The 27,813-nt window shown below is 39.3% G+C and overlaps 1 protein-coding gene across 1 annotated transcript in view; it reads right to left on the minus strand.

The window, feature by feature from the left end:
• Positions 1–5,443: 5,443 nt before the first annotated feature.
• Positions 5,444–27,813, minus strand: part of LOC134865632 (retinal-specific phospholipid-transporting ATPase ABCA4-like) — a 39,138-nt gene continuing 16,768 nt past the window's right edge. Inside the window, 38 exon segments of the mRNA XM_063885288.1 lie at positions 5,444–6,321; positions 6,967–7,037; positions 7,040–7,215; positions 7,667–7,759; positions 7,920–8,023; positions 8,443–8,577; positions 9,528–9,669; positions 10,348–10,454; positions 10,763–10,825; positions 11,492–11,612; positions 11,780–11,909; positions 12,397–12,520; positions 14,711–14,858; positions 15,147–15,262; positions 15,473–15,650; positions 16,082–16,251; positions 16,555–16,629; positions 16,714–16,819; positions 16,903–16,935; positions 17,184–17,465; positions 17,839–17,937; positions 18,079–18,203; positions 18,482–18,654; positions 19,035–19,088; positions 19,305–19,359; positions 20,174–20,379; positions 21,418–21,523; positions 21,640–21,821; positions 22,157–22,294; positions 22,397–22,536; positions 22,950–23,081; positions 23,170–23,347; positions 24,228–24,431; positions 25,007–25,099; positions 25,191–25,395; positions 25,546–25,767; positions 25,988–26,210; positions 26,964–27,140. Coding sequence (XP_063741358.1) covers positions 6,190–6,321; positions 6,967–7,037; positions 7,040–7,215; positions 7,667–7,759; positions 7,920–8,023; positions 8,443–8,577; positions 9,528–9,669; positions 10,348–10,454; positions 10,763–10,825; positions 11,492–11,612; positions 11,780–11,909; positions 12,397–12,520; positions 14,711–14,858; positions 15,147–15,262; positions 15,473–15,650; positions 16,082–16,251; positions 16,555–16,629; positions 16,714–16,819; positions 16,903–16,935; positions 17,184–17,465; positions 17,839–17,937; positions 18,079–18,203; positions 18,482–18,654; positions 19,035–19,088; positions 19,305–19,359; positions 20,174–20,379; positions 21,418–21,523; positions 21,640–21,821; positions 22,157–22,294; positions 22,397–22,536; positions 22,950–23,081; positions 23,170–23,347; positions 24,228–24,431; positions 25,007–25,099; positions 25,191–25,395; positions 25,546–25,767; positions 25,988–26,210; positions 26,964–27,140 — 5,218 coding nt within the window. The 3' untranslated portion in view covers positions 5,444–6,189.

The raw sequence follows: 27,813 nt of genomic DNA on the forward strand, positions 1-27,813 counted from the left end.
ACTATAAGATGTATGCTATGTGAAATAAGACAACAGGGATGAACTGTAACCATAGTTGCCACATTTTTCAATTGCATTATTGTAAAAAACTACTTTACTACTACGTTACTGAATCATCCACAAAGACAGACTTGTTAATAATTACAGACGGATCATTTAACCAACAGTTTTTCTAAGCCAATACACAAGTATGTGTAATTCACCAAGACAGCTTTGTAGACCAGGCCAAAATGTATTTCTGCACCTAGTTCTTGTTAAATAAAAACAAGTGGAAGACTTCACAGAAAGAAAACGAGCTGGCGGATATTTCTATTCGACAAAACTTCACAGCGTTATTTATTTTTGATCCACTGACCTGTGGATGAGACAATACAACCTGTACCTGTCAGTCATTTTTCATCATCGTAATCAATAGCCCAAGAATAGCAGTTGAAGGTGATCCCTGTTGATCCATCTTTCTCAATCATCCTTTCCACCATTACTCCGGAGGTCGGCTGCCTCTGAAGGCCTCCCCTGGGAGGAGCAGCGTGGAGCTGAGCTTCTGTGAGAAAAGCTAATGAGTGTATTTGTCATATCTCTAATGGTTCACTATATCACCACAGCACCTTGGCTTGGGATTTATGGTAATCATGACGGCAGAAAAGAAATGTGTTCTGCTTTAGGATTTTTTTCTTTTCCCAAGAATTGAATTGACGGCAGCTCTTGTGAAACATTGACAATGTGCTATGGTAAATCACAGCCTTAAAACACAGCGTTGAACAATTGGTATTCGCATGAGCAGGACTGGCAAACTAATGATGAGTCAACTCTGCTATTGATCAGAGCCGGCTTAATACCCCTGGGACCCAGACCGACCACATCCTTCTCGCGAGTAATGCTGAGATTTCTCCACCGATATACCAACTCCAGAAACTTTCTTTTTTACTAGCCTAGCAATTCTAATCCAGGAGCAGAACGTCCTCTCCTTCCATTAAGTCCCAAGTGACTTATTTTTATATCAATAGTCTGTACTCAAAATGCAAATGACGTAGTGTCTCTGGTTGTGGAGTAGCCTACTGATCACACCCAAAGAAGACATCAGAACATTTTAATAAGAGATATATTGACATTGAAGTTAAAATGATTAGTCCACAAATGAACATTTTGCTCTGCCCTTTCTGTGAATTTACCAGCATTATTATACATCAGCTGTTCTTCACTTGTTGACAGTGAGAGTGCCGGTGTGTGTAGCAGCAGCATATTTCATTTCCTTCTTTGGACTACATTTTATGTAGCATGAATAATGGTGTGTGTGTGTGTGTGTGTGTGTGTGTGTGTGTGTGTGTGTGTGTGTGTGTGTGTGTGTGTGTGTGTGTGTGTGTGTGTGTGTGTGTGTGTGTGTGTGTGTGTGTGTGTGTGTGTGTGTGTGTGTGTGTGTGAGAAGGGAGGAAGAAATAGTTGTTGAAGATATCTCAAGGGCAGCTGCAGCAGCTTCTATGGAGACAAAAACACACGTACACGAGGGGGGGTTGGAGGAGATGCCGGCTGGTTTTGATGCCCTTTAAAAGCACAATTGATCAGCAATTCCTTCTGTGAGCCCACAAATCCTTCAGACTTCAAACACACCTCCTGAAGGTTAGGGGCACAGAAGTGAGTGGATTACAGAGGGATGCCCCGGCAGAGATGCTTTACTTTGTTGACATTAGACATTATAGGGGGTATTATTTTAAAAAGCTACTGCCCTCATGTGGCTGCTGCTGGGTCGCAGAACAGGACAGAAACACATCTTCAAAACAACATGAAACTTTGATGAGTCTTCTGATTCACTGTACTATAACTCAGAGAGATTTTCACCTGCTAAATCCTGTAGGAAACAACTACACAAACTCTGTAGGCTACATGATTTTATATTATCAGTGCAGTAACTGATTTATTTTCAACAAATGATGAGTCCTTCTTGGGAAAAACACCTTCATCAGCAGTTGAGTTTTGGTTTTTTTCCTCACACTCCCCCTCTGCCTGAAATGCCTCCTTTGTTGTTTTTCGAAACACTTGCGCTTCTATTGGCTATCGCTCCATCACATTATACCTAAAGGGGTGGAACATCTCAAGCGGATGCCCAATCACACCAGAGCCGGCCGCTAACCAATCAGAGCAGACTGGGCTCTGGTTTCAGACAGGGGGTGAAAAGAGGTGCTGCAGCTCAGGCAGTAAGAGAGAAATAAAGAGCTTTTTGAACATTAAAGCATGGAGACATGTCCCAGTAGAGGCACAACATACAACTATGAAAATATACTTTGCAGAACTGAATGAACACACATCATTCCAAAGTTACCAAATATAATGACTACAGTTTGACGTCTGTTCTTTGTTACATGCTTTTCATTTCAATGTAAAACAAATCTAGATTCCACTGGAGTTCAGTTTCTCTTCATGCTTTCCATCGATCTCAACTCCATTGTGTCATGAGACAATTGTGCTGCTGAACACTTACAGATAAAGCTGCAGTCCAATGGAAGTCTGAATACACAGTGACTGAATGTGAATTCATCCAACTTTTTGTTATTGCTCATCAGAATCTCTTTCTTTCTGTCTCACTCTCAACACTCTTTATCAAATTATTATATAGATTATAAAACAATCTAAAAGCACATCCTTGGCTGCAACGTTGTCTCTCTTCCAGAACTGTATTTTTTACACACACACTCTATAGATACACACCATAACCTTTTGTGACTCCTTCCCTCAACCATGCTCCCAATTAAACTTATGACCCAAAGTATCCTCTGCACTGGCTTAAAAACTAAAAATAGCCATACTCTGCCCACACATCACTCCCAACAGCAATACAACTTCTATGTGTTCCCTGCTTTAAATATACTCATCCACTATCATTCCCATCATGACCATTAATGTAGCTCAACCAACACCTAAAGTCTCTAACTAACATTTGAAGGGTTGAACCCCTGATCATCCCACTTTATTCTTGTCTTTTTTTAATACATATATAAAGCTAGACATGTCTTCAAAGCATGACTTGAGTAATATAGTGTAGTGCTTTCATATATATTTCTAGAGCTTTTAAGAGACACACTTAAAACAAATACCCTAAAACAAGGTAACAGAGGTTGAGGTTAATGTGTCAAGTGCCCTAAAACCCCCGGATTGAATATTTCCCATAATGCAACTTGCTGTGTGTTACTTGTTCCCTGTTTCTCACAGGTTTAAAAGTAGTCCTCGTGAATAGCATGTGTACAATTAGCTCTTGGCATCGTATCAAAAGGCTATTTCATCTGTAGATGTTGTTTCATTTGATTTACCATGAGGTATTCATTGAGATCAATCCTGTATTATGTCATGTTGGGTTTTTTTTTTTAATAGAGACACTCAAGTGTTTCAGCATGAAAGGGCTTTATAATTTGAATCCACCAAATAGATAAGCCAGAGATACTGAGACTTTTAAACCCTGGACAGTTATATCTAATCGCTGCTGTGTTGGATGGATTTTTCTCTAAACACAGTGGATCTAATAGTTAACTTGGTGTGTATTGATCTGAAGCAGAACAGAGGCATGAGAGGCTGATCCGGACGGTGAGCTGAGGCTTCGATACAAATGAATCGATGTAGTCATTGATCCTGTAAAGTCCCCAGGGGTTCAATTTGTAGACAGTTTCTTCTCCCTGCATCATTATGAATTTTGTCTGCCTTCTCCCACACGCCTCATAATTTAAAAACGTCAGCACCATATGGGATCCACACAGAGAGAAAACGCATAGCAGGAATACTCTCAATTAGATTTTGAAAGCAACACGTGGACTGAGAGTTTTGGTATTATCTCAGGGATAACAGACAAGTATCCCTTTCATGTTCTTCTCCTCTGAAGACTAAGATTACTGAGAATGTGCTGCAACATCGCTCACAGACGTTGCACAACACCAGCAATATCTAATCTAAAAACAATATTTCAGTTCCTGGTTCATGACATGCTAGCAGGAAGGGGTCATTTGTATTTTACAGCATATATTAATGCTTTATATTCAAGACTCTAATATTTGATTCTCATATTTGTATGATTGATATACATGCACAATCCCTTTCAATAACCTTTTTAAGCTATTTTAGCATACTGGTAGTGTACAGTATGTAGGCTTTCTTAACCAAATCGAGCTGTCATTTCATTAAATCCACATTTCAGGCATTGAAATGGCGGTTCAAATTAAGTAATAATGGTGACAATAAGAGCCAAGGAGTCGAAAATCAATAATAAACTTGGAAAATTCAAGTAAAATGACCTCTTTCCACATCGATACTCGGCTACTTAAAATTCATTCACATATTTTTGGCACGACTTGATCCCAAGCTATCTCCTGTAGGTTAGGCATACTATAATGATATGCTACTTTTCACTTCTACTACTCTAGACGCAGCATGTGGAGCATAGTGCACTGATCCTCAGATCAGGGGAGCTGGGGAACAATACCGCCACTGCAGTCAGGTGTCTTTGGGCTAGACATTCCTCCCTAAATTGCTCCTGTGGGTATTATCCAGAGTATTGATATATTATATAATGTAAAGCGCTTTGAGAACTTGGAAAAGCGCTAAAATAAATGCCATGAATTATTATAATTACTATAGACATTGTATATGAAAATATTAAGCAATGACATTAAGCTATTATTACGGTTAGAGGAGCAAGCATGTTCCACAATAAATATTGCTGGGTCACTGATATTATTGAGTCTATTTCACTGATTTAATGATCAAACCACACAACACTTTTTTACTTGAGATCACATTTTCTTGCTCTACTGTGTTAAAGTCAAAGATCTGCTATCTTTATTTCCTGCTATGTGTCACATGAATAGAATACGAGTATTGAATAATGAAGTTTGTGTTAAAACCGTGTTGTTAGTTTAGATTTGTGCACATTTACAATACCTGGAAATCATATTGTTTTATGGTTACATTAAACATGGAAAACACATGGTACAGTGTGACTCATTGCTCTCCCACAGCAGCACTAATCATGCTCACCAGCTTCATCCAGATCAGCAGGGGACGAGTGTGAGAGCCACATCACAGAGTTCATTAGCAGCCAAGAATTCCACATGACCATCATCCCTTTTTTTGAGGTGGTCGATGAAATTCAGGTTAGTGGGCGGCTTGAGGCAATGGCAGCCTCACTTGAGGTGGGAAAACAGTAATTGGACCGTGTGTCAGATGGATCCAGGTTGTGACAAACCTCCCCCCACAGTGTCGCCTCAGCCTGGGTGCAGGGATCACTCAACCGCAGATGGGCAGTAGCTTTTTGAGCTTTTCATCGGAGGGTCATTGGAGGTATTGCGGGTCGATGGAGTGAAAAGACAACTCTTTCAGCTGTATTTCTACAACCAGCAGTAGCACACCCTGAAGGTTTGAGATTTTGAGAAGAATATAAACAAGAAAAACTACACTTCATGTTGCATGTACATTATGAAACTTGGTTCCGCTTTATTTGGGACCGACGATGCAGTACAATCCAGCTAATGGAGAGTGCAAAGAGCATACATTATAAAGCATATTACAGTTTTATTTGGTCAGATACAAAATATAATTCCTCTTTATTCACAGCTTTACTTTGTTCAATACCTTATCCACATATATTGCACCCATCAACAGGTATATGCTGTTCTGACTCTGGAGGAGAACATAAGATGGCAGTGTATGAAATACTGAACAGAGAATGAATGAACAATAAAGAAGCAACAATAAATATGTTATGGAAAAAAAAATAACCAAGGAATATTAAATGACATTTGTTTATATTTGTGACATAAAATTGAGGTGTGTGCGTTAGTGTAAACATTTAAAAAATCTGCTTCTAAGGTGCTTAAATATATATTAAACGTAAAATATGTACAAATTATACAAGCCAGTCAATCTAACCTGATTTCAGATGAACACCCAGCTGTTATTCCACAGTTTCTGCTGTTAAAACACATCATTCAAATTATTTTGTCCAACTTGCTTTTTTTTGACAATATTGTGGAAGATTACCTCATGTTTCTGCTTGTTACGTGGCTAGAAAAATTGCCAGTTTACCAGATACTTTGGCAGGTTAGCTGGCTAGTCTCGTCTCTACCCTAAAAATTATTGATGCTAGTGAAAAAAAAAAGTTCTGCTTTAACTACGGAATGTAGAACGTTATATCACTGTCCTGTTTAGGATTATTTACACGAGACTTTTACGTATTCTCCTCTGCACTGGCAAAATCTTTACGTCTTTTCTTCGACCTGCTGTCCGTTTGTTTAACGTAGCGTCCTCGTCGTCTGCCGTCTGCTGCTTGGCAAAGTTGACAAACACCTGCACAACAGACAAACAAAGTCAGTACATTATTCAGTCATTTTATAACTGCACTCGGGCACAAAAAGGACCATAGTGTAGCTGATGTAAGTCATATTTCATATTGTATATTTTTAGGTTCATATTTGTAATTTGTGCCTGTACTGTGACATGTCTCCATGCTTTAATGTTCAAAAAGCTCTTTATTGTTCTCATACTGCCTGTGCTGCAGCACCTCTTTTCACCCTCTGTCTGAAACCAGAGCCCAGTCTGCTCTGATTGGTTAGCTGGCCGGCTCTGTCGTGACTGGTCAACCGCTTAGAGTTGTCCCGCCCCTTAGCCTATCACCTACAATGTGTTAGCTAAGAGAAGTGTTACGTAGAGATGTCATTATGTTACGGTAATACGCAAAGGAGTCCAATTGAGGTGTTTGAGGCAGGGGTGAGAGAGAAACTCTGTGATTTTAGCCTTTGCAAACCATCTACATTGACAGAAACCTATATAACACACTACAGGAAAGGGAAAACCCCAAAAAGCATTATAGGCCCCTCTAATGAATGATAACAAGATAACTGACCAGTCTGTCTTCTCAAACGTCATCAGGACAGTTTCCCCTAAATTCCTTTAACACACTCTGAGACTCTCATTGTCTGTGTTCATAAGTACCTGGTCCAGTGTTGTCTGGGAAACAGAGTAATCTTCGATGCTGAGCCGTTCTTTATTGGCCACCACCAGCTGAATATCCTGGCCAGGGAGGAGGAGGCGATCTCGTACTGCAGCGTGTTGTAGTGCTTCTCCCTCTGAACGCAGCCGGGGAAGCTGCTCTCCATGAAGCTCTCCACAGGCTCCAGATCCGGAGACAAGCCCGCCTTAGCTGCCTTCATTTTCATGGTCACTACGTAGCCGTCACCAAATCTAAAGCAAGGAAACACAGTGGGAGGAGGGAAGAAATGTTCAGGGAACAATTTAAATCACTTAACTTTCCATCCCTCCAGGTTGTTGTACAACGTGGCCTTTATTAATTATTATGAGGTTACGCACAAATTATTTGAATAACAATAACAAAGCAACATTTTAAGTAAGAATAACAACAACATTATCAGGAGAACATGGGGTAGTTGGTTTTGCAGGCATATAAATAAGAGTAGAGATATTTATTGATATTAATACATATATGTATATAAAAGTCTATGAGCCACAGAGGTACGACAGGGCAGTTTTTACATGGGGTCAAGCCTTGGATGTAGACCCGAATATATTCTGGGTGGAATATAAGTGTGGCCAAAGCACTAAAGTTTTAGAGTCATGATATTAAAATACTACCCACACACTTCACAAGCCTGATAACAAACAGAAAACCTCTTACTTGTATTTGAGATGCTGGATGGTACCCAGACACTTGAAAGTCCCGTTGACCATGATGGCCAGTCGAGTGCAGAGGGCCTCACACTCCTCCATACTGGTGAAAAAAAACATCATCCATCTTTATTTTTACCGCTGCTATTTCCTATCTATGAGCAATAAATCATAATTTAAATTAGAAAAAAAACATCAGGTTGTTGGCAGAAGAGTTAGTTGTGTTTGGTCAGCTGGATTAATTTCATTATTGGATGTGGAACCTGTGGGATGTTAGCACCACGGCACGCCCGTCCTGGATCACACTCATGATGGCATTCCACAAGAAGCGTCGAGAGTGGGGATCCATCCCTGTCGTGGGCTCATCCTAAACACACACACACACACACACACACACACACACACACAGACACAGACACAGACACAGACACAGACACAGACACAGACACAGACACAGACACAGACACACACACACACACACACACACACACACACACACACACACACACACACACACACACACACACGACAAATTCTCTGAGCACATCGTTCCATATAAACAGAGACTAAATCCTTATCTCTATCAGCATATGGCAAACATCTCAGATTTATGCCAGTTTGAATTGGACTGTGCAGTTCCCTGCCAATGTATAAAACATTGGAGGCCAGGCCTGACTGAACCCATATGGCTCGCCATCTGGATCCGTAGTCCATTTCATTGATAAATCCTCGCACACAGCTCAGAAAACAATGGGTTTATGAGGTCATCATCATTGGCTCTCTCACCAGCAGCACCAGCGCCGGACAGCCGATCATCGCGATAGCTGTGGAGAGTTTGCGCTTGTTGCCCCCGCTGTAGGTCCCGGCACAGCGGCCCGCATACTCCGTCAGACCCAGCTTCTGGATGCCCCACTCTGCCACCTATAGGGGAGAGGGGGAACATGCATTCATTTAACACGTCTTATCACGTTCGTTTTAAGGACGCACTGAAAAATCTGAAACGTTGACTTTAATTAAATGTATTACGTCACAAATTTCACATAAATGTCTCAGGTTAGTTGAAAGCAATACTATTAATGTGAACCAATTTTGTAATTAAACTTAATTGTATTGCTTTCAACTTACCTAATACAGTTTCTGTATGTGAAATCTGTGGACTTAATACATTTAATTCATTTCAACGTCTCAGTTTCTGTGTGGGCCAACCTTCCTGTTAACTGAGCCCTTTATAACAGTTAAACAGCAACAATTAAAAGCACAAATCAAAGAGTTGTGGAAAAAAGGACCCCCCCCCAAAAAAATCAATAAAACAGATTTAAAGGCCAGCTCTATTTTAGGGAGCCCCCTGGACACTGATGAGGTGCTGGGAGACAGGAAAATAATGGCTTGGCTGTCAATCTCGTTGGACAACGTGTCTCAACCCTCCCTCCACAGCTTGACTGCACTGTGCAGCTCGCTCAGTGACAGGCTGGTTAGGCGACTATAACACCGCAGTTGAGCAAAAACACTTATGATGTGTGTTAGCTATAACTGGCTGCTACGTTTTTTGCACCATGTAAGACTGCCACACTACTACTACTACTCAAAATAATAACCAGGAATACACACTTTTACTATTTACTACCGTTATAACTGGCTGCTACTTAGTTTCTTTTCCTCCCTTGGGTTTGTACATATCTGCTTTTTACTTTTGTTCACTTTTGCTTGTGTCTTTATTTAATATGTTAGTTTTACATTCGTTTTTTATGCTCTGTCCACTTCCCTGATGTGGGACAAATAAAGGATTCCTGATTCTACGCAGGGCTGAGTCAAACAGCAGAATGAAACCTCCTCAGACAGTTAAAGATTAACGGAGCTGGAGTCGTACTCACTCTGGGGATCTCCGACTCGGGCACCCCTCTGAGACGAGCGTACAGGTACAGATGCTCCCTGCCGGTTAGCAGCTCATCGATGGCTTCAAACTGAGGGCAGTAGCCCATGTTCTGGTGCACGTCCAGAATCTCCGACAGGATGCTGCACAACAAAACCCATCGCATTGAGCCAAGAAGGACAAAGTCCTCTAAAACATGTCATCCAGATCTAAAAAGCGAGCTGATGCTTTAGAACATAATTATGTAAAAACTAAATAACACCATAACATTTACATTATTTATCAACTGAATTTAATGGACGGATGTGCCATTATCTTTCATGCCCTTTAATCAGTTGGTAATTCCCAATCTGGAGTCCTGAGATAAATCTGTAGAGTCATATAAAGGAAAATAAATACATTGTTTTGTTAGGCACTTCACCTCACCTCAAAATGAACCAAGACTGTCATTATTCCTGAAGTATCTGCGATGAAACCATGGTTTATTTAAAACGTGGATTTTCAACCGATAGAAATTTAGAATTCAAATCACTTTGCAGCCGCTCCACAAAAATATGTATCTGAGACTTCAAAATGATGAATCCCTAGCCCCTAGTTTTTCTACTCAGAGTACCGCCGCATGTGTTGGTTTTATAGTCAGATAGTGTCATCAAACAGACTTATGTCAGATTGACCTTCTCCATGTTTAAACTTTCTAACTCATTGGACTGTTTCTGGGTTCGCATCCAGAACACCATGCCGGATGAACCAAAAGCAAAGGGCTGCGAGGACAGTGTGTGTTATATGGACCGCAGGGACATCGTGGACGGATCTTTATGTACCTGTAACCGGCCACAGTGGCCTCCCCCGAGCTGACATCCGTGTCACCAGTCAGCATTTTGAAGGTCGTCGTCTTTCCGGCTCCATTAACTCCCAAAAGACCAAAGCACTAACAGGACAAATACAATCAGTCTGTTGATGCGAGGACACATTCAGCTGAATTACAGACAGTAAAATGTTGAAACGCACTCACTGATTCAGACTGCTATTATCATTTTGAAACTTTGAAATCTAATTTGGCTTAATATAACCATAATGCATATAATGTGCATCTTTGCACCTTTGAACCTTTGAATCTCTAACAGTCTGCTGGCAGCTTAATCAGCATTTGGGTTTAACTGAGCAATCACAAATAGAGCAAAACTTGATATAAATGAAACCAAAGTAACTGAATGTAAAGGGACTCAGTGTTTTTACCTCTCCTGCAGGGACCCCCACACAAATCCGGTCCACAGCTGCCCTCTTCCTGCCCACATATGTCTGTGCAGAGGAGGCATGAAAAATATGATGAATATTTGTTTAATACATTTAAAATGACAACAGGTATTTTCTACAGCATTAATATGCCTGCATATAGCATTTAATTTAATTCTGCACTTCAAATTGGTTTGAATGTTTGCTGTTAGGGATCGTATGGGAATTATTCATGTGGAAATGGGATTAAATATCATCCTTTATTTCATTTAAATAATTAAAAAATAACATTTCTGAGATTATAATCATCCTCCATATATACATTGTAATTTATCTAATAAAAATAGTACTAAACAAAAAAAAAGGAAGACTGACAATAATTTTCATTTTATAATTCCCTTGTTTTGTTACGGACTAGCTTTTGTTTTGTATTGTTCTTTCCATTTCATGCCTTTTTTGTATTTCTTTATATTTATTTTCTTTTTCTTCAAGCAGCTAATTAAAATAATTTAAACACAATTAAGGGGAGCTGCATTTCCAGTGCGCAGGTGCTTTTTTTTTTTTATCCAGTACTTAACCCACAAAGGTTTTGTGGATATGCTCATTAATTCTGCAACGGATCCCTTATTTTTCTTGTACATTTCATTCAACTTTATACATATATTTAAATATGTGCGGGAAAAAAAGTTAAACTTGACAAAGTAACAACGACAGACGAGTCAGTGACTCCACCTTAGAAAGGTCTCTGATCTGCAGGATGTCTGTCTTGCTCGCTCCGTCATAAACTCTCTGCCTCTCTGCTGCCACGTCTTCGTCCTCATGTCCTACTGTAGTCTGCTTGGATTCTTTTAACCTGAAGAGGGCAAGAAAAACATCTGTGGATGAACATCTTGTATAACAGTTTTACGTGATCATAGATGGGTGTGAGCTCGGACCGTCTGTGAAAGAGTGTGTAAAGGTCAAGACATGTGTGTAACAGCTGTGTCTGCAGACTCAGACTGTCTGTGTTTGAACACTTACCAGTGATCCATGAAGAAGCGGTACTGGATCAAGAGATTAACAATAAAGAAGACAAAGCCTTCCACTGCCATGAAGGCAATATTTTTCCCCACAAAGTCCCACCGGAACGGGTCTTGTGTGAACTCCTCACCTGAGGACAGATATATACTGAAAATGAACCTTTGTTCAGCACAAAGTCAGCAACAATAATAATAATACTTTGTTGAACTAAGGAGTAGCTAGTCAAAAACATCTATGGGAAATAAGATATCATTTATTGTTCCCACAGCAGGGAACTTTACAGCATTACAGTGCAGATTAAAGGCAAACATAAAGAGTAGACACAGATTTAATAAAGAGACAGACATTAGTAATATTAAAAAGTAAACATCCACAGTAAAAGTAAGTGGAAGCTTAAAGAAAATAGTGGACTGTCATATCTAAAGTGTCAAATTATTATAAGTACTGTATATTAAGACAGATTATGTCACCTATAAATCTATAAAGATTCAATAGCAGTATTTTGCGATTCTTTTATTTGAAATATTTTAAGTGAAAGAGTATTTTGCTACAGATCTTTTAATAGAGATGTACAACTCAAAAGGTGACGGAACTTTATGAGCTGAACTAGTATTTACCAAATCTGGCGTAAACATCCGTCACGGCTTGGTTCATGGCCATGTCGATCAGTCCTCGCCCCAGGCAGAAGTGAGGGAGCACCAGCAGGGCTTTCTTCAGCCACTCATTGAACTTCAGTAGAGACTGGTAACACACAAATATACAAATTACTTCAACATACCGTCTGCAGAGTACAGTATATTCAGCTCAATCTGGATGGCAAAATATATAATTCTTAATAATCAAATTTGTGATTTGTCACTGAAGCTCAGACTTCTGCTGATTTTGCGCATTGTGTTTTCATACAAAATGTACATGATGATACCTTAAGAAATGTTCTTCAATGCCCTGAACCCTGATGTAAATAGCTCAAGCTAACAAAAATAAATAAATAATAAATAAATGAAAATCAATCAAATAAATGAAATCAATAAAATAAAATGAAAATCAATAAATAAAATGAAATCAATAAAATAAAATGAAAATCAATAAAATAAAATGAAAATCAATAAATAAAATGAAAATCAATAAAATAAAATGAAAATCAATAAATAAAATGAAGTAATAAAATAAAATGAAAATCAATAAAATAAAATGAAAATCAATAAATAAAATGAAATCAATAAAATAAAATGAAAATCAATAAAATAAAATAAAAATCAATAAAATAAAATGAAAATCAATAAATAAAATGAAGTAATAAAATAAAATGAAAATCAATAAATAAAATGAAGTAATAAAATAAAATGAAAATCAATAAAATAAAATGAAAATCAATAAATAAAATGAAAATCAATAAAATAAAATGAAAATCAATAAAATAAAATAAAAATCAATAAAATAAAATGAAAATCAATAAATAAAATGAAGTAATAAAATAAAATGAAAACCAATAAATAAAATGAAGTAATAAAATGAAAATCAATAAATAAAATGAAAATCAATAAATAAAATGAAAATCAATAAAATAAAATGAAAATCAATAAATAAAATGAAGTAATAAAATAAAATGAAAATCAATAAATAAAATGAAGTAATAAAATAAAATGAAAATCAATAAAATAAAATGAAAATCAATAAATAAAATGAAATCAATAAAATAAAATGAAAATCAATAAAATAAAATGAAAATCAATAAATAAAATGAAAATCAATAAAATAAAATGAAAATCAATAAATAAAATGAAAATCAATAAAATAAAATGAAAATCAATAAAATGAAAATCAATCAAATAAAATGAAAATCAATCAAATAAAATGAAGTAATAAAATAAAATGAAAATCAATAAATAAAATGAAGTAATAAAATAAAATGAAAATCAATAAATAAAATGAAGTAATAAAATAAAATGAAGTAATAAAATAAAATGAAAATCAATAAATAAAATGAAGTAATAAAATAAAATGAAAATCAATAAATAAATCTATAAAATAAAATAAAAAAGATGTAGTTATAATAAATGCATCTCAATTTAGAAGATAAATTAAAAAGGTGGGTCTTGCGTTAGTTCGATGTATGGACTCTCTCTGCTCTGTTGAGAGAGAGGAGTAAAGATGTGTGGCTGGAAAACCATGTGGTAAATGAACCATCTCCATATTTCAACAGGGCAGGGAGTCACCTGTTACCCTGTCAGCAGCAGCGTCTCCGCCCTTTCCCCCCGACTTTTGTTTTCTCCAATTTCAGTTTTTGTCTCTTCTTAAATAATTCCTCGCCGGTCTAACAGGTCCCATCACTCCCATTATTTTTGTTACTGTTATTCTGAGCTTCAGACCTTCTGCTGCCCCAGCTGCACATTATTAATCAGCGTCAGGGTTTGAAAAAATACACTTCTTGGACAATGCTTGACATTTACACAATCACTTAGAATCTTTGAATATTTGAGAAGAAACAATCCTGTCGGTTTTTTGTCGGTATAATCTGATCATTTGTTTCATTTATTTCTTTATGTCGTTTGAACTAACAGAGGTATTGATGTATCTGCTATCATGTACAAAAATCTAAACTATTAACAGCCTGTCTTTAGTTTGACACCATCAAAACATTTTTTATTTTGAAGTGTTCACTTGTTATTGATACTCAGAAAGGTCCTCTGTTGATCCCTTACTCTAGAAAGTAGCAGGCATTAAAGTTAATTCAGTAGCATGGATAATAAACACAGCGACTATATATGCTGATTGCTTTGTATTCCCCTAAAAGTGTTCGAATTATACTCCCTTAATATTTTGAAATTTATCTAGATTTCCCCATGAAAATATCAAAAAGCTTATTCGCAGTGAAGATATTGACCCTTAGGGAATAATCTGGCAATATGTTTTAAAACCATACATCCTTACCAGATTGTTTTCAAAGAGCTCCAGGATGAAGGTGACGGCGCTGGTGTTGATGCCTATGAACAGGTTGATGCAGGACAGAGACACGTACGCAGTACTGGGAATGTCGAATATGTAGGACATGGGGTACATCAGGGGCGTCACCGACCACCTGGAGAAAAACAAACAAGTATTTAAATATATTTCATGTAACGTATGCACTTTGTTTTCTCTCTCTATTCATTTCCTCAATGGTGAATTGGGTTGTTATTCAGTTCCTCCCTTTTTGGTTGCTAATGACCTTATAAGGCCTTTGTGGGATCCTATAACACTTACTCACCTGCACAATACCCAATATATACTGTATATATGTATCTCTTTTCAATCTCCTCTTTGATTTTGATTGATTTTATTAGGTGATTAAAAAAAATGAAGCATATGCAATTAATAGAAGACTTACCCGTAGAGCAGAAGCAGAGTTATTAGTGCTGGCAGGTTGGAGGGTGATGTGTAACACTTTTTATCAAAAGCCAGGAAAATGCCAACCACCAATGCAGTGCTGAGGGAGTAGTTAACCTAAGGAAGAGATGAAGCATTCACATGAGAAAACATCTATTATTATACTCAAATAAACATCTTTCCAAACCAAATGGAGTTTATATCCACAAATATGACATGCAATTAAACGTTTTCATCACATTGGTTAATGGCCATTTCAAAACTAAACATCTCATCAATTTCAGAATTAGCAGGATTATATATTGGCTCCAGCACTGAGTGACTGACCATATCCCAGAAGAAGTTAGCCACCCAGTACACCACAGGGCTGACCCCGCTCACAAATTGCAGGTGCTTGGCCTTGGTCACCCGCTCCTGAATGAGGTAGAGGACGAAGCTGGCGGGGATGAAGGACATGGCGAAAATAACACAGATTGCCACCACGGCGTCTACTGAAGTGGTCAACCTGAGGGAAGAAGCAGAAAAAGAGATGTTAATGACAAAGTAAATACATTAAATTGGTGTAATTAATCACATACAGTATGTGCTGCTTAAATCCATTAAATAACACCTCTTCTTTTTAGCTTCATTAAAAATAATTAAAGCAATTTGCAAATTTACAATTGGTTTCTTTTAAAGACAATTTAAAAAGCAACTCATGATGAGTAAAATGTTCAATTTACTTTGTAATCCCCTGAAATATGGTAACCAATTTTCTAAAAATGATTGCTTCATGTATATCAATTCATTTTTATAAAGTGGGAAATAAAAGAGAAAGAACAGAATAAATTGGAAATACATATTTTACGTTAATAGTAATAAAAAAAAACGTTTTATGTGCAAATAAATCCATTTTAAAACAGAATTATTTGTAATAAATAAATGATCAACACTCACACTGTGACCTCGGACAGCTGCTCTTTGGTGAGGTTCAGAGGGTGGTTGATGGCGGTGATGCCAAACTCCATAGGTTTGGAGGATGAAGGCAGGAAAGCCCGCAGGATGGCGTTATTTGCCACATTCATGAAGGCCACCATGGCGTGCCAGCCTTTGTTATTATACCAAACCTGACAAAGGAGAGCCGAGTTAACCGAACACTTTACACTCAGAACCTTCTGTGACAATTACAGTCCTGATACACTTATTCAGGCCTTGTGAGCTGACCTTCCCTATATAAAAACCTCAATTACTTCAAGTGGAGACCAACGCTATGAAAGCATTTAAAGCCGACGTCCTTGTGACATGAATTGCAGTGTTTTGTAAAAAAATCATATAATAGGTAGACATCAGAGCAGAATGTTTGCACTTGAATTCTGCCACTTGATGCTTTGCTTTGAGCTGAAAAGCGAAGGTATCCATGCCACACATACCTTCACATTGAATTCACTTTCCATGTAATGCAAGAAAGGACCAATCTCCCTCAGTGCACGTTGAGAATAGTGACCCTGTGAAAGGAAACGATCATTATAAACAGATTTGATGGACTTTTTTGCATGACACTCATGTTTAAAAAGAAAGACAGTGAGTACCCCCGTGATGTTCAGCATTCGTCCCAGTTGATGGAAAAAATGCTGGATGTCCATGGGGTTGACGTTCAGGATGGGAAGCTGTCCTCCGACTGACAGACCTCCATACCTGGGGACAGAGAACATTTACACTTGGTGTCCAAATATGTGATACTCAAGAGGAAGAGTGAGACTGAAAATGCTAATTGTTACCTTTGTTCATTCACCCAGTATTTGCTCTTCAAACTGTGAAATGAAAAACTGAACTCAATTAAACAGAAAGGTGAATTATGGTCATACCCTCAAAACATTCAGAGCAATTGTAGCTTGTTTGCAGAATTGTTGTCCCTCTTTTTTTTACCTGAGACACTTCTCTTTTTAACCACCTTTTAATCTGGTTTTTAATCTGTTTTAATGTTATTAAAAGCAAACACACTCCATACTACCTCTGTTGTATCAATTAAATGCAGATTTTAAGTTATATTTAAACCCACCTGGCCCTGATGAGAGTGGGGTAGGTTTTAACCAGGTAGTCAGAGATGTTCTTGTCCGTCATGTCCAGCATGGTATCCCCTGTGGCCTCCATGCGCTGCCGGGGGGGCAGGCCCCCTGCTCCTGCGGGGCAGATGGGCATCATGGTGAGCTTCTTGCTGGAGCTGCACTGGCAGGACGGAGACGGGTTTCTCTGGCTCCACTCCGGACTCTTTAAGATGTCGCTGACCGCTGGAGAGGGTTCAGGATATTCCCAGTTTGATGTGCTGTTATTACAGGCCATTCTGTGAGGAGAGAAAAAGGTAAGTCACCAGTTATGTGAGGGTACAGAGGATATGTAATCCAATGTCAATGTGAAAAAGGTAAACATATTAACACATTAATATCAGCATGAAACTTCCCCAGGTTATTACTCGCATTAAGGCTATTATGTTTTCCATTGCCAGTCCTCAATATTTTTATTTTCTAAACATTTGATAAAGCCAGGTTCAAAATTCTTGTTTCATTTTGTAAGAAATTGTCAGAATACACATTGGGATGAAACTGGAAAATGTGATATATTCAAGTGTTACTGAAGTGAAAAAAACAACAACATTTTGACAAAGCCTTAAAGCAACTTTCATCTAATCTTGAACTATGAAAAGTCCTGGTACTCACTCTAGTGGGTTTCCTGCCATGCAGCGTGTCCCCAGGCCTGGTTCGTCTAGCAAGCGCTCTGTGAAGCGCTTCATTATGGGGTCAAAGGGCTGCTCGTTACTAAATGGAGAAGAGAAAAGGTTAAGAAGAAAATCCAGTTAAAGCCAATAAGGGAAGCATTATAGGTGGTGTTATGACAACTAATCCATCAGCAAGGGTTCTGACAATGTGCCATTTAATAGCATGGTTCTGCAGTCTAACCTGAAGAAGGTGAACTGTTGTCCGTACATCCAGGGGGTCAGAGTCAGGCTGGGGTACTCTCCGAACGGAGGGACGACCATGGTGAAGATCAGAGCGATGAGGACAAAACTGGCAGGAAGGACGATCTGAAATCACCCAAAACACAAGCGAGCAAGTTGATGAACTCAGCAAACTATAAAGAGTTCAAACCATTGCAAAAATACACAGAGGTATACTCACAGATTCGACATTTGCATATGATAAATAAAATATGTTAGTTTGGACCACCGAACCCTCAATGGACTTCCAGATTTAATATCCTGACATTAAGTACGGTGTCCTTTTAGTTTAAATACACAAGTACTGGACTGCAATACATAACATTATCCAAAAGTCAACCCTCACAACCCTCCCGACCCTGTACCTGAGCCAGGAAGTCTTTAGCGCTTCTGATGGCGTGATGAAACCTCTTCACCAGCAGCGCGTGGAACTGCTTCAAGATCAGAGAGGACCCTTTCACCTGCATGGAGCCCTTTCCTGCACTGCTGTCCGATGCACCATGGGTAATGCCGTTATTGTGCATCCCTCCATTTTGTTCTGCAATTAAGAAGAAAACATACAGTTAGATCTGAGCATAACATATCCATTTCTGTGTCTTTTGCGAGAGAGGGTAGGTGTAGATTACACGGAGCAAGGCACATAAACTCTTTCTGGGGTTTCTGATTTGTTCCTTTAGCTGAGAAATAATAAATGCGAGGCAATAAATCAATTAGGATTTAAAGAGACTAAAGAGAGACAAATGTATGTTATCAAATAGATGTCATGCCATTAAATTGGTCACAGACCTGCACATACCCGGTCATAAAGCACATTTAAATTTAAATGACAAACAACCCGGCACATACTGATTGACCCAAGTTCAGAAGATTAAAAGCAGCTTTAATGGCTAGAAGTCTGTTGGCTCTCAGGTGTCTGACCTTCATCTCCCTCTACACCGACTTCATTTTTTCTCCGTTGTAACATCCACTGATCTACAGGAGGGAGTGCACAGGTGAGACACAAAGCAAACACACACACAATCTAGAGGGTTAAAACACAGATGATGCACCACAGCACATAGCGATAAGACGAGTAGCTAATGTTGAAGATAGGGAATTAACAATAAAACACTGCTCTGAGGGATTTACTGCAGGCCAGAGACCTAAAACAAAGGAAAGGCCTTGTGTAATATCTGTGGTGGTATTTACCAGGAGTGGTGCCATTATTTGCTGCCTCTCCATCAGCGGTGACCTTTATGAAGATCTGGAAAAAAAGAGGGATGAACTTTGGGACATTTTCTAAACTTTTCAAGCATTAAATATAAGTTTTTCTATAGTTCAGAAGCAAAGTTCCACATTTTTACTTTATTAAACATAACTTTAAAAGGTATTTAAAGGTTGAAAGGAAACATAATGCCATCCTATACAAGAGCATGCACATATTTTACACAGAAGAGATGCATAAAATTAAAGTAGTTAGGGTTAGGGTATTGTTTCTACCGGGGTTCCCCCTTTATCATGTATTTGTTCAAGTTATTGACTCTCATTCATACTGTAGGACATGTATTTATTAATTTAGCCCTTTATTAAAAGCACAGGAGGGAGAAATTTGCAACACAAACTCATATTGCCACCATGACATTGCAGTTCAATACTGGAAATTGTTTAAGAATGATCAAATCTAATATAATTGAATTGTAGCAGCAGATTACCTTACAGCAGATTACTTTATGGACTTTATGTTTATAGGATAAAGCACTCTTTAGGATGGAGAGTGTATAAATAAGTGATATATAACTCCAGTTTAAAGAGTAAAGAGTCATAACCTGGAAAAATATTCAAGAGATTATTTTGTCCTGTACATTTTTTTTAAATATTTGTTCTTAAATAATGACTTCTTTTTTTTCTGATCAAGGGTGCTTTTTTTGTTGAAGATATCAAATTCCATAAAGCTACAAAATAGGGCTTTATCATAAAATCCAAACCTACCAAAACATGTTATTTCCTGGAAGCTCTATTTTGCCATCTGTAAATGCAGCATTAAAACACCTCAACAGACAGTCAGAACATTTCCCTACCTCCTCTAGAGATGTGTCCGAGATGCCAAAGCTGCTGAGGCCCATGTCAGCCAGCGTTTCCTCCAGCTCCCTGAACAGACTGGCGTACGCCCGGTGTTTGAAGCCTTTATTGGGGAGCAGATAGGTCAGCTCCTGGCCGATCGTCTCGATGAGTTTGGCTTCAGGGACGTGGTGGTGGATGAGGCTGGTGATGCTCTCGATATCCCCTGGGAAGAAGACAGAACATCATCACTTATGGAGAGGCTAGTTAAAGCGTTTCCTTAAAATAGTAAAGCCCATAAGAAAGACAGCGGAAGGGAAACTGCTTATCACACCAGAAAACCTAAGTAAACACTATTATTCAAGTTCTAAAATAGATGAGTAAAGTACAATGTCCTCGGGCAGCGTTAGGAGGAAAATGCACATGGATCAATATCACCACTGAATTATACATGTGAGAAACTGTGTATTCTGCCTCTGTATTTGTTTTACAACTCGGATAAGTGGGCCACTCAGGAGAATATCAAGCAGCACACACAGAAAGTCACACACAGGTTTGTACTGCTATACTCGAGAGGGCCTTTATGACTTAAATGCCATAAAAGTAACTTTTCTCAATCAATATTTTGCTATGAGTTTAAGGGAAACATTTTTAGTCATTTCACATTGGAGATTTCTTTATTTGTTTGGTTTTTTTTATCGTAATTACATACTTTCTTTTGCCAGCACTGTTAAAAACACAAGACAAAACCACACCCAAACTGTCTGAATTAGGCAGATTAACCAAGTTTCTTGAATGTTAAACTCTTTGCATGATAAATAAGGATATTTTCCACACATTTCACTTTGATTGTCGCTCATTTTTTTTAAAATCGTAACTATCTTTCCACCTCTTTGCCCATTGCTCTTCAGACGCCTATAAGTGTCATCACAGAGGCTCAACATTTTATACAGTATGTGAGAAATACCCAAATTTCCTAGACCCTGTTCCAAACTTTGACCCTCACAACTACAGCACATGCCTAACCGCAACCTTTATTCTAAGCTTAATTCAAACCTGTTTCTAACCATAAGTGGAGAAATAATTTTGAACCCTCCTAAACAGCCCTTTAACACTTTCTACAAATGCCCCAAACTCACAGGGTTAGAATCTCAAATGGTTACTCAATAAGAAAGAAGTACAAGAGAACACGTGCAAATAAAGAGAGGATGGGCAGACTATGTGTATACAGCAACAGTAAAATAGATATGCAGTGTACACTTACCATCGAGGGCTCTATCTAGATGCTGGGAGTGGTTCTGAGACAGATCTTTGTAGCTGGTGCAGATGGAGCAGGAACAGGAGCAGTCTGAGGCACAGTCACAGTCATTCTGATGGGAAAGAAGAACACAAGAACAACTTTAACTATTACAAAATCCTGTCTGAAGACAAGAAAGAATAAACAGACATGACAGAGATCGTTGTGGCAGAGTCTCCGGCTGATTACCTCCCTCTTCTTCAGATCCTTAATGCGTCGTACAAGTGTCAAATAGAAACCAACTCCAAAACAGTTCTTGAGGAACAGGGGGGATCCGCTGCAGTGGAGCTGTCCTTTGGAGATGATGGCGATGCGGTCGCTCAGCAGGTCGGCTTCGTCCATGTGATGAGTGGACAGGATCACTGTCCGGCCTGCACAGGGTCACACTTTTAATTAGGTACTTTTTCTTGTCATGTCATTTGGAGCCCATTTTAGATAAGAAAAAGTGTCCCAAAACTTGTTTTTTGGTGCAATTTTTGCTTGTTGTAGGAGTGTTGCTGAATGTTTCCGTTAGATCAGTTCACTACTTAATTCAAGTGCCTCAGGAGAGCTGTGATGCTACAAAAGATTGGTTTTATCCTTCAGTTTCTTCAGTGTAGCAGGAAAAAATGGACCTTGAGGGCAAGAATTGTACTGGTGGGCGTAAAATGTTGACCTAAAGGGCTTAAAAATAGTGGAGCCTATTGGATTAAATTAGACTTTTTACCAGCTCTGTATTTCAGTAGGAGGTCCCAAATGGATCTCCTGGAATAGGGGTCCACTCCAGAGGTGGGTTCATCCAGGATCACCACTTTTGACCCTCCAGCGAAGGCCATGGCGACTGACAGTTTCCTCTGCATGCCGCCTGTAGAGTGTGTGAAGAAGTTAAGAAGAGAAACAATGACGGAGGAATGAATGAAATTCTGCCTGGCTCTCTTTCATAAACACAGAGTAATAAGGAGTCCACCTGAGAGGTTCTGAGCCTCATCGTCTCTCTTGTGCGGCAGCCCGAGGTCCACCAGCATCTCCTCCACCTCCCGCTCCGCCTCCTCCTGAGAGCGACCCTTCAGCAGCGAGTAAAACAGGATGTGCTCTGCCACTGTGAGACTGGCATGAAAAAACAGATCAACAGTAATAAAGAACTTTACAAAGGAAGAGAATACAATGGTTGTTTTGACAGTTTTTGGAAAGGTGAGTCAGACAGAACCTGGCATTCAGCAACTTCTTCCAAGGCCAATGTGAGAATAATAAATGTGCAAAGTCTGTTCCTAACTTTATTAAAACTGGAAACATTCTTAACTTTTGAATTACTTTTCTTTTCCTCCCTACTTTTATTAACAAATCAAAGGAAACTCCATTTATAAACATGGATTTTTTAAAGTCAGTAAAGTTATTGTATATTTATTTGTTTGTTTTTTTGTTTGTCTAAGTTTCCCTGTTCTAGTTCTGTAACAACCTTTACACAAAAAGGAAACTTATTTTACTGTAATAACTCCAGTCCAATATGAAATGTAACTGACTGTTTGAAGAGGATGTTGTACTGAGGGCACATCCCCATGGAGGACCGGATGGTGTCCATGTCAGTGCGGATGTCGCTTCCATTCACGTAGGCTGTGCCGGATGTTGGAGGGAACAGGCCAGTCAGGATGGACCTGGAGAGAGCACACCAAAACCATGAGATGAGGGCCGCCAACTCTGTGCCAGGATCTTTAGGTGATCACTTAGAAGCTTTTCTCTTACATAGTGGTGGTTTTCCCAGCCCCGTTGTGCCCCAAGAAGGATGTGATCTGTCCTTCATAGAAATTGATGCTGAGATGGTTGACAGCTGGGCGAGAACTTCCAGAAAACTGCATCACCAGGTCCTCGATCTGCACCCCTTTCTTCAGGCCCAATGGGTCAGCCTCAAAGAACATCTGACCTGCATGAAAAAAAAAGATATAAAAAGAGTTAACATAATAGGCACTAAAATAGCTAATAGAAATGAAAAGAGTGTATTTATTCCTATAAAGTAAGACGTTCAAAATTAATTTAAATTTTATTCAAAGCATTTTATGATAAGTGCAATAAAATATGAAGATACAACCTTATAACAGCATGAAACCGGCAAGGACATTTCGATTACGTCTTACAACGCAGGAGTATTTTTTCCAATTGACCTAAATCTTTTAAGTACAACAACTGTTATTTTTATTTTACTGTTATGTGTTTATTCCCCAAAAAAGAGAGTGTGTGTGTGTGTGTGTGTGTGTGTGTGTGTGTGTGTGTGTGTGTGTGTGTGTGTGTGTGTGTGTGTGTGTGTGTGTGTGTGTGTGTGTGTGTGTGTGTGTGTGTGTGTGTGTGTGTGTAAGGTTTAATGGCCGAGGTGTAATTAAAACTGTTTGGTTTCCGTCTGTGATGGAAGATCACTTTACAAGAAAATCAGATTCCATCAAAAATTCCGTTTCCCTTTTTTGCATAAAGGTGATCATGCAACCTAGAAACTATGTTATGAACTGTTGTTTTGAGCACAATGACAAAATAAAAATCTGTCTACATGCACCATCAAACTTACAATCTCCATTACAGCAATACTTGCCATTACCTGTCTTAACTTATCAGGAGTTTGGATGAAAACACCTGAATTCCTATTTTCTTTTCTGTCCACTATTGCCCTGTGTCTTATCTGTGCTGTTTCCTTTCAGTCATGCACATCCAGGTGTGGTGTGTTCCCCTATCTGTCCACTAGATGTCCTCAGTGTCTCCCCACAGGCAGTCTGTGTCACTCTCCTGTTTCTGCTGCTCTGTATTTGTCTCCTCACCTTCCAAGCCGTGGCCCTCCTCCACGTGATTTTGAGTGTCCTCCTGTCGCTTCAGCAGCTCCCTCTCCCTCTCCTGCTGTTCCCTCTTACTCTGGTGCTTGCAGCCTTTCCTTCTTGCTGAGCCGTTACAGGTGTGTGTGACCGGTGAGCCTGTGCTTTCAACGTCCTGCTCCACCACAATGTCTGGCTCCACTATCACAGCATCTGAAGCAGACAGAGAGCAGAGGCATTTCCTGGTTAGGATGAGTTGGATCAAGTTGAGGTGTGTACATTTGTGCTGCCAGCGAAGGAAGAAATTGTTGTTGGCTTAATACAGCTTGCTTAGACATGTTTATAAACTATAACACCAAGCTAATTTGGTTCTCGGGTCTAGAGCAGAAGTTGGTTTTATTCATATTCAATTTCCTAGGGAAGCTTTTCTTCTTCTTGTTCTTTTCTTTGATCAAACATTATGATGCTTAGGAGGACTTGAGTGCATGCTACTAAGCTATCCTCTACCGAGATGCTGACTCATTTCCTGCTCCAGGAGTGCTGGAGGAGACAAGGGAGAAAATCTATCTCGTGGGCGTCTGACTCATTATAAACCTTTTATTGACCTTTCCAATACAACCACATCGTTTCAGTAGAAATTAGAAGCTTTTCCCGGGGAGCACGTATTTTGTTTTAACAGGCTTTCACTTCTCTCACTCAGCTGTCACTTACAAAACTCAGCAACAAACATTGAGTCACAGTCCTCTATTATCAGCCATGTAAGAGATATTAAAGTCAGTGACACTAACCTTGATAAGCCCTCTCTGTGTTTGAGGCTGCAGATTGTCGCCAGTATGAGGACTGGAATGGGAAGTAGAAAGGTCGACCAACGCCGTACTGTCCTGTGAGAGGGACAAACAGATATTACCCTCAGTGTATAAAACTGGTGGTGCCTAAAAAGCAGTTGTGTAAAGAGTATATTATCACCCTTACCTGGGAAGACATTATCCAGATACCAGGCCAGGACTCCGTAGAGGACAGCATCAAACACCATCATGAGGATGGAGGTGAGGAAGGAGTAGGTGTCTTTCTCTAAAGGGCTGGTCATGATGTTGTCCCACTGAAGACCCAAACCCTGCTCCTCATAACGAGACAGGTACTCTGTGCCGAAGCCAAAGGCCACCGGAGACAGCAAGCTCTAGAATAAAATCATGGAGACACATAAAGGAGATATACTTCATTCACTGAAAAGGGATGTGATCTTAAGGAACATTGGATATCATAATCACGACTCTTGAAATGTATCTATGCTTTTTCTGTATTTACGTCACATTCAATATAGACATACAGCGGCCATTTTCATGTTCTTGGTGATGCGGTCCTGCCAGGCAAAGCAGAGGACATGAGGCAGATAGAGGGTAAAGTAAATGATGCCGCTGCAGGCCGCTGCCAGGTTAGCCTTGTTGAAGAACACACTCATCAGGAAACACTGCATGATGGTGGTGACTGTGAAAGTCAGCAGGAAAAAGAAGACGAGGAGGGTGTTGCTGTAATTCAACACCTTTCCACCCTAAGAGAAAAACAGGTATGTGATTTAATGAGGAGATGTTCATTTATACATCAAATACTACTGTTAACAGAAATGGCCAGTGAGTACAACCTTTCTCCCAATAGAGTTTTTTAACCCAGCCACAAGAGGGCACCATTGCCTGCTACAAAACAATGACCCTTGAAAACTTGATCCTTGTCTCTCTACAAACATGGCCTCCTTCTCTCTCCTGTTTCCTCACCATGATAATGATGCTGAGCAGCGCCGTGCTTGTAGTCATCATGATGAAGCTGTCGATGAAACACGTGCACCAAATGACACCGTTTTCGACCCCCATGGTTTTGAGAGTCTCCTTGAGGCGCAGCTCCTTCTCCAGCACGATGCTCTTCACAGTCATGGACACAGAGTAGATCCAGGCAAGCACCATGAACATGGGGAAGCAGCGGTTCAGCGTGATCATGAAGCTGGAGGAGAGGACAGGAGTGAAGAGGATGAAGAAAACTCATTAAACCCATGGGAAACATTTTTGATTTAATTTGATTAACTATTTTTCCCCAATATAAATACACAGGAGTATTAAACTCTAAACGATTACATTTATTACAAGTCACGAATAGATGAAGATTGTGGGTAAACATTTGAAGAAAATGTGCTTAGGTGAATAAACTTTGAGCGTCTTTGGGTAGGATTTAACAATGTCCCAGTGTAGTGACACCTAGTGGTAATATTACAAAATAACACGTTGACAGAAAAGTATTTATGCTGCACAGACCATCAAACTGAAAAGTGCACACACTTTTCTGAATAATTATGAATAGCGCACATCTGGTGCTGTCAGTGTGGAGGATTTAATATTAAAAAACAGCTTGAATATAAAAGTAAAAGGTCCTCCAGTGCACTTTTATTAAATTGAATATCAGGTATTAAACAAGGTGTTAGAACGACAGTGTGCTTTTTTCAGTTGTGCTGTCCTTCAAAGCACCTGTAAACACTTTCAGTTGTGAAATATGAATTTCTTTGACAAAATAAGTTATCGTGACAATTATTTTTTCCATATTTGGCATCCTTGTCGTTGACCATTGCCATAGGAATAACACAGCTAGATTTACTCTATAATCACTTTCATTTGGGGTCATCCAAAAGTATTCTGTACAAGCAGTCTTTGAGAGTTTTTTTTTAGTAAGTCTTCTGCTACATGTATTGACAGGTTTACTCACAGGTCATCTACATAGCAGGGATATGGCATCTGCTGGACGTACACCCCGAGTGGCCAGTCTTTGCCAGTGTGGAGCTTGAGGATGCCATGTTCAATCATGTCCTGCAGGTATGCAAATCCTCCCCAGATGTACCTCTGGTCCTCCATGGTGTCTGCCCTGGGGCCGGGGTCCCAGTACCTGAGAGGAGGAGACAGAGAGTGAGGTGGGGTCAAATGTGGCCAAAGATCATTCATCATACAAACGGTTAAGAAACAATTTATTCAAGCATGTTTTGTGTTGTATGAAATAATCCCAATCAAAGTCTCCTCGTAAAACATCGTAATAATAAAACATCCCGAAGCCAAAGTCTCTTAAGCCTCAAACACACTCACACACCACATCCACACTGCTTTTACTTAAGCCGATAAGTCAGAGGCCCTTCACAATCTGATTATTCAATTGTTTAGAGGCAGGATTCCCCCCGAGTCCATTACAGCCTGTTGGTGCGCAGGAAACCGCTCCAACATGTTGCTCACCCCGGGGGGAGATGAAAGGGAAAGGAGAGTGCACGTGAAAATCTCACATGGGAGGATGAAAGGCCAGGTATCGAGTTAATATGGAACCACGAAGAGACTTTAGAAAAACACATTGAGGCCAGCTGGAGAGATCTCTCTGTTCCTCCTTTGAGGAATCTGACCAATCCATATAAATTGCCTCTTTAGTACGGCAGTAAAACGTGAAAAAAATGAAGGAATGGTAGGTTGTCAGGGGGATTTGGTCTGAACGTTGCTAGTTGGATCAGACTTAACCCCTGTGGGTGAGTATACCAGTGAGGTGAAATGATTTCTCTTTGCTAATAAAATGTTTATCC

The sequence above is a fragment of the Eleginops maclovinus genome, chromosome 6 (genome assembly GCF_036324505.1).
Source record: "Eleginops maclovinus isolate JMC-PN-2008 ecotype Puerto Natales chromosome 6, JC_Emac_rtc_rv5, whole genome shotgun sequence".
NCBI lineage: Eukaryota > Metazoa > Chordata > Actinopteri > Perciformes > Eleginopidae > Eleginops > Eleginops maclovinus.